The sequence below is a fragment of the Papaver somniferum genome, chromosome 8 (assembly GCF_003573695.1).
Source record: "Papaver somniferum cultivar HN1 chromosome 8, ASM357369v1, whole genome shotgun sequence".
In the NCBI taxonomy this organism is placed as follows: domain Eukaryota; kingdom Viridiplantae; phylum Streptophyta; class Magnoliopsida; order Ranunculales; family Papaveraceae; genus Papaver; species Papaver somniferum.
In genome coordinates, this window is record NC_039365.1 from 146,712,771 (window position 1) to 146,720,043 (window position 7,273).

Below are 7,273 nucleotides of genomic sequence, written 5' to 3' on the forward strand. Positions count from 1 at the left end.
ATTTTGAGATTTTTTCAATATATATATATATATTCGGTAGTGAGTGTACTTCCGAATACTGTGTGTCTACTTAAATATATTTGGGATCCAAAAAATTCGTTAAACTACCGATTATTACCAGTTTGTATCCAGGAAGATATGGCCAACAATATTCGGCCGATAACCATCAAATATTTCTCCCGAATACTGTCGATGTTCTTGAGAAATGAAGAACACGACTACATTCGGAAGTAAATAAGCATGAATATCGCCCGAATCTGGATAAATAACCGAAAACCCTAGAAATTTTTTTTCTCGATTCGTCGAATTAAAGCGAAATAAATCCCAAAAATGATAGATTCTTACCTAATTGGGGTCATTTGAAGTTGACGAAGTGTTTGACTATCGGAATCGCCACCACCGACTACATCGACGGGTACTTCTTCTTCGCGTTCTTCTTCATTTGCAGCAACAATTTCTTTATTTCTTGCTAAAATCTCAATCTTTGGATCGATACCCCGAACAACGTTTTTGGTTCTAGGTCTGTGGGTTTCGTTTCCCTTGTCCATTGTTTTATAAACGAATCGACGATGTTTTGATTTTACGATTCGCGGCGATGTTTCGGTTGAACACAAGAACGAGGGAAAGTTTTTTTTCTTCCACAATCGGAAGATAATATGAAACTGGAAGAAGAAGAGTTGAAATGAGTAGAATTTTTTTTTATTTGGTTTTTATACAGTTTTACCAGAAGGGCATTTATGTAACTTCAATATCATATAGGGTACCCCTTAACTAGAGTCTTTGGCTGGGTATAAATTGATGGCCCCTAAATCCTTTCGGGTGGCCCCTAAAAACGCGAGGATAATAAAGTCATGTTTTTTGAGTATTTTCCGATCTCTGAAGCAAAACAGATCAAAGACTGGCTTTCGATTGTGACAACTAATAGTCTATCAAAAAAATATATTCCAAAGGTGGCTAATATAATGATGCAGCAAGCTAGAGTAATGACACTGGATTCTGGATAATTATGATTTATATTCTCAGGAAATTTAGATATGATATAAATGAAAATACAAAACCTAATTATATTTTTCAAGCTCCAATATCAAAGTGACGAGAAGAGCTTAGTACCATTTGCACTTTTACTTTCAACTGGCAACTGAACAGAGAATACCAAATGAAGCAGAAAGTTTAAATAGATTACAGAAAAAGTGCACACAGTTACTCTACTTCTGCCAAGTAGTCTTCAATTTCGGCCGAGGTCAACACTCTGCAACAAAAAAGAGAACAAAATGAAACATCTGTTGTTACATCTGTGTAATTTCAGCATTTCAGCAGTTGAGCTTCTATCTCCCAGAAAAAGAAATGTTCCTAGAATATAAGTACAACAGTATATGCAAAATAAACACAAAAAGATACATAGTGACCAGGTGTGATTATTGGAAGGGAATACCTAAACACTACTTAGTTTGGCATCTTATATTGATAAAACACAACAATGCCAGCTTGATTCGGAGACTAGCAATGTCAAGGAGGCACTTGGATCATAAACAGGCATTCTTAGTGAATTTACTGAATCGACAGTCAGCATAAAATCAAATAATTGGGACTCAACAGTTACACAACTGATACCTATTAAAATTCGAGTTCCATGAAACCAAACTAACGTTGATCCTAGGTAGAAGGAAAATTTACAAATTCAGTAGAGAGCCAACTGTGTATTTGACTTATTTATAATTCTTAGGTTGATTTAGTTATTCCCCTGTAACAAAGTTTTAAATCATCGATTCATGTCCATCCCTATAATATTAAATGTTCCTTGTTTCTCTCATGCTAGTTGAAGATCACCGTCTTCAAGTGGGATTTTTTTCCACAGAATGGTAATAATTAGTTCTGATATTGTATACAAAGTCAAGTCAATAAGAGTAATAGCAATAAAATAAATGTGTAAAGATAACTAGTAAGAAAAACACTTCCTAATTCATTGTAGAGTTTGTTTATGGGTTTGTTTTAAGAATTACAAGCGATTGTTTTGATAAAAAAAAACGGAAAAGAAAAGAAAAAAACGTTCAATATCTTTAGGGATTGACTTGGACAGTAGATCAAATGGAATTTAGTCTCATGAGGTTTTCAATTTTAAGAACAAAGATAAAACACTTTACAGGCTAGCAAAACAAATTCCACCTAGGATCCACATCCGTGGGGTTCCATGGAACCCGCATTGTAATAGGTGCAAATAACATTATTGCTCTATCATCATTATCACATCAGACACATTCTTTCTGCTCACAACTAGTCTTGCAACAAATTAAGAACGACTCAAACAATAAAATATGGGAAACAAATGAATCAGATAGAGCTATGGTCTTCCATTCAGAAGCTTTGAACTCCTAATCATTAAGCTACGTACTTTCTGTTCAAGGTTGAGAGTAACAAAAATCATAATATAAAAAGGAGAGGATAACTTGCCTGAAAGTTTTATCGTTTCCGATAATTCCGATTTCAATGTTTTTGCCTGAAATCTGTCCTTCAAACCTAAACATGTGCACAAAAATCACAGCAGAAATAGGATTAGATGGCCACTGACATGGAACTCTGGGATTAAATGAATGAGAAAAAGCACAACATGTGAACAAAAATCACAGCACAATATGTTCTAGTTACCTTGCTAAATTTTCATCAAATGATACAAGAATAAAACACAAAGATTATCTGTAAAATTATGAGCACAATATGTTCTAGTTATCTTGCTAAATTTTCATCAAATGATACAATAATAAAACACAAAGATTATCTGTAAAACTATGTTCGTGCATATAAAGGTAGAACAATATTCAGGATTTTGAGAAAACCTAAGATGCAGAGCCAAATAAGATACCCAGAGACAAGATACTTAGTCAAAGCATACAGACGGGGGCATACAGACGGGGGATAGAGTAAACATGTGCATAAAAGGTAGCACAATGTTCAGGATTTTGAGAAAAAGTAAATGCAAGTTGCCTGCCTAGAGTAAATATGCAAAAATACGTAAGTATAAGCAAATACCCTTCTTTCAGAGTCAAAATGGCCGTGTGAATAGCATCTTCAAGCTCCATATCATCAGTGTACCTACAATGAGAGGAAAACTTAAACAACTTAGCAAGGCTTGGATCCACATATAACCAAAAAAAATGCTTAACGCTCGAAATGCTGTATAGAAGATCACAAGAGTATCACACACCCCTTATCCAAATACTTAAACCCCAAATATCAAACTCACACTTATCAAAAAGTGGCCAACGGAAGTACAGTGGATGAGCAAGAAGTAATTAAACAGATCATGAAGGAAAAAAAGCGTAAAGCATGCTAACAATTTTAAGCGAAAAAGATAACAGATCATGCTAACAATTTTAAGCTCCATCCATTAGGGCAATTGCTCTCTGGCGATTTCTAACTTAAAATCAACAAACAGTCTTTAGCCAATCAATTACCTCTTCTCAAGAAATGTCTTAGCATTAGAGACATTTTTCCCCATTGCTGATGCTTTCCATGAAAAGTATGAACCTGATGGATCCACCTAAAGCAGGATACAAACAAAATATTAGCAAATGAAACAATAATTCATTTAAAAAATAGGGTTGAAAGTTGAAGGGACAGCATAGCAATAAAGAAAACACTCAAAGCTTTTCTTTTATGACTAGTTAAAATCCCTTTAACAGTAATCCACGCTACAAATAACTGAATAAGCAGCCTTGACGCAGACAGACAGCTAAGCGAATATCAGGACTCAAGACGCAAACATAATGCACTACTTGATGGAATTACCTGATACAACTGTGGACCACTGTCATCAAAACCAGCAACAAGTAGGGAAACTCCGAAAGGTCTTACACCCCTGGAAAGATATATCATAAATTTTACTCAGTTTAGAATGGAACCCTCTAATGAACCAGAATGCTGCAAATCTAAATTGACTTAAAACTCCAATTAGTTAACGAGGTTGAGGAGGTTTCTGAATAATTTCTCACCCAGATTGAGTAAACTCTTGCATGACAGCAGCAGTTTCTCTGACAAGTTGTGTAACAGGGATTGGTTCCTACACAACCAGAATACAATGAAGTTAAAATGTTTGCATAACCAAGTACTGTAACTAAAACAGGGTAAGTAGAAATTACTGTTTTAAGGAAAGAGAAAAAAGTATGCATGCAAACTAATGGGCAATGACATACACTAATACAACCAACAGCACATATGACTTTTTAAGTATCCCCGCCCTAGAAAACAACATATACAACTTATTGTTTATAACTAAATCCCAGCCCCAGAAAACAGCATATACAACTTACAAATTTCCTCAACGCTCAACAGCATCAAAGGTTTGGACTTTGGAGTGATATGCCCCTAATAGAACATTCACAAAGATTGCAACACAATCTACCCTGTTAGCTTCTCACACAAAATTCTTCATCAGTCTTCAGAGAACTTCATGTTTCGTGAAAATTCTTTATGAAGATCAAACATGTGAAAGATGTTGTCTATATGCTAGTCACCACATTCGACACTCTACCAAACTGCACCTATCTTGTTTTCTCAAATATATTTTCAAATGCCTAGGATGCTTAGATAATTTTGAAGTTTGTATGTTAGTCAATTGAGAGTTTGATTTTCCTTATCGTACAAATTTAACATACCTTTCTTCAGACATAAAAGAAATTTGAATATTTTTAATTCCCCAAAGTCCTTGCCAAGAGGATGGTGACTATTCAAATTTCAATGTAAATAGTGCATTTGTTTTAAGAAACACCTGATTCCTCTCCTCAATTTAGGTTATACAGTTTAGCAAACTAAAAAGCAAAAATCAGTTAAGCAATTACCACAACAAGAAACAAAGTGGTTCAAACTAAAATGCTATAAGATGCATAAGACGCATTTTCCTGTCAAAAGACAGTTCGAACAACACAAAAGTAATGACACGAAAAACACACATCAAGGGTAGATTAGTACTTTGTATAATCTGTAATACTGTTGCGCCTGCTTCCTACTTTTACGAACCAAAACTCGAGAATCGGGACCCATCCCACTGCATGAAAAAATTAACAATAATTCATAACCCAAATTTCACAAAATATACCCATTCTTAACAAGCAAATTCAAGAATTAAAACCTGTATACAACTCCAATGTTTGGAGTCAAAGATTGTATCTTTTGAACCTGAAAATTAAACATATCAAGATATTACTTGCACCCTTCAATTAGATACAAAAAGAAGAAAAAAAACTGCTCGAAATTTTGTGTTTGCTTGTCCTATAAAAATGGAGTACGGCAACAAAATTGAAAAACCATGCAGCGAATGGATAGAACTGACAAACTAAAAGTAGAATCAAATTCTAGAACAGTTGTAGACTGTCAGAAATAGTGCTTAGACTCCAAAAATTAAGAAATTCTTTAAAAAACAAAAGAAAACAGTTTGGAACGCTCTATGAGAGATTGTATAGTTACAAAAAGAACTCGCAAATCTATTATAGTATAAATTGACCACCAAAACAGAATATATGACCAATAATATTAGGGGACTCTAGGTAAGGCTTGTGAGGAAGGAACTTGGTCTCCAGAATAGTTGTGTTTAGATCAGTATATATGAAATATCTACTTACGGATGTTTCGTCGACCAAGATTGATGGCAACTTCTTCTCAGTTGCAATTACAACACCATTGGCCGCTGCAGACATCAGAAACAAATTATAATCAGAATTCAATAGGTAATACGACTCAAGAGGATATCTGCCAATAGCATGCTAAAACCTTAACCATACCTAGGAGCTAACCAAACAAACACCCAAGTACAATATAGCTACAAACTACAATAACGAATCATCACACATATCATGCACAACCTTTCCAACTGTATACACAGGTCCACTCTGATATATTCATGATTGAGAGTTTGAGACCACACCCCAGAAAATAATTCATCTCGGAATAAGTTACTCCACGATAAACACTTACAATCAATTCATATCAGCAGACTTCCAATCTTCCAAACAAAATCCTAAATTCGGCACACAGAATGCATATCCCAAATTGAGACAAATACAAGAAATATTGCTGTTTTCTTTGTACTCAAACAATTTGTTCTTGTTTTTTAATACAAGAAATTGCTAGCAACCTCAACCTCGTAATAGGATTCGCACAATACTACTAAATAACCAAATACAGAAGCGCGAATGCAACTCCTCCAAGTGGGCTATACGTTAACCTAATTCTAAATAAAATACTAGGTCCGACAAAAATAACCTACTTGTCCAAGTCTTTAAATCATGAAAAAATTTAGGGCAAATTACAAAAACTACTTAAAAAATCAATTGAAATACCTTTGATTCCTAGAGATGTCTGACCAGATCCAACAGCCATTAAGGCATACTCGATCTGAACAAGCTTTCCAGAAGGACTGTACCAAAAAAAAAAAAAGTAGATGCATAATCAGAAAAAAGTACTGCACGAAATATCAATTTCACATACAAAGTTAGGGTTTACATACCTGAAGGTAGTGAGAGAAAATGAGTATTGACTATCTCCCATGGCGTTAGTTTGTTCGTCGAGATGAGGATGAGATGTGAAATCGAACAAGAAAGGATATGGAGATGAATGAGAGAAGAAGGAAGAATTATTTTAGAACTGATCACAGTAGACACAGAACCCTCACTCAAGAAAACTTCACAGTAATTTACAATTCCATAGTCACCCCTACAGCTTTATGTAAATTATTACTTGTATCCCTGTGGTTCGTGTTTATGGAGGCGCGTCAACCGATAAAGCGCAAAGGGGATGGGAACTTGGGAGTCTGGGACCGGAAGTGGGGTATAAAGCCGGTTCATGTGAACCATGGCAAAAAAAAAAAAAAAAAAGTCCATGTGCCATGCCACTTCAGATGCGGTGTCATGAGAAAAGAGCTAAGCGATGGAAAATAGAGCGATATTATTTATGTTCCCAACAATAGAGTCTTCCCTTCATATTGTCAATATCGCTAATGGTTCACTTAATATCGTTAACGGTTGATTCTATTCCATCTATAAACATCACACTTCTACTTGATTGTTCTTCAAATCTTTTTTTCTTTCTCTAATTTTGATCTTTATTATTTCCTTCCAAATATGAATCAGAAACCAAAAAAATAAAAGAAACATAAAAGTCAAAGGATCTAATAGCACCCTAGCTAGTGGATTAAATTTTGAGCAGGATAAAAAATATGAGTTTCAACATGTTAGACAAGTAGCTGGTGATGACGTAATCATAATGCACATATCTAGCCATCCAT

At 34.8% G+C, this 7,273-nt stretch overlaps 1 protein-coding gene across 1 annotated transcript; it reads right to left on the reverse strand.

The window, feature by feature from the left end:
- Positions 1-994: 994 nt before the first annotated feature.
- LOC113303394 (proteasome subunit alpha type-2-A-like) lies at positions 995-6,712 on the reverse strand. Its single transcript, XM_026552425.1, has 11 exons — positions 6,497-6,712; positions 6,330-6,406; positions 5,613-5,677; positions 5,123-5,169; positions 4,963-5,038; positions 3,987-4,054; positions 3,784-3,853; positions 3,450-3,535; positions 3,025-3,087; positions 2,449-2,514; positions 995-1,249 (listed from the first exon to the last, which is right to left on the reverse strand). The coding sequence occupies exons 1-11, from the start codon at positions 6,535-6,537 to the stop codon at positions 1,201-1,203; spliced, it is 708 nt and encodes a 235-aa protein (XP_026408210.1). The 5' UTR covers positions 6,538-6,712; the 3' UTR covers positions 995-1,200.
- Between the last annotated feature and the right edge of the window lie 561 nt (positions 6,713-7,273).

Excerpts from the sequence above, each read along its gene's own strand:
- LOC113303394 (XM_026552425.1), bottom strand. The coding sequence starts at position 6,537 with ATGGGAGATAGTCAATACTCATTTTCTCTCACTACCTTCAG. Across the intron at positions 6,407-6,496 it reads TTTTCTCTCACTACCTTCAG|TCCTTCTGGAAAGCTTGTTC; the intron begins GTATGTAAACCC and ends TTTTTGGTACAG. Across the intron at positions 5,678-6,329 it reads GACATCTCTAGGAATCAAAG|CGGCCAATGGTGTTGTAATT; the intron begins GTATTTCAATTG and ends TGATGTCTGCAG.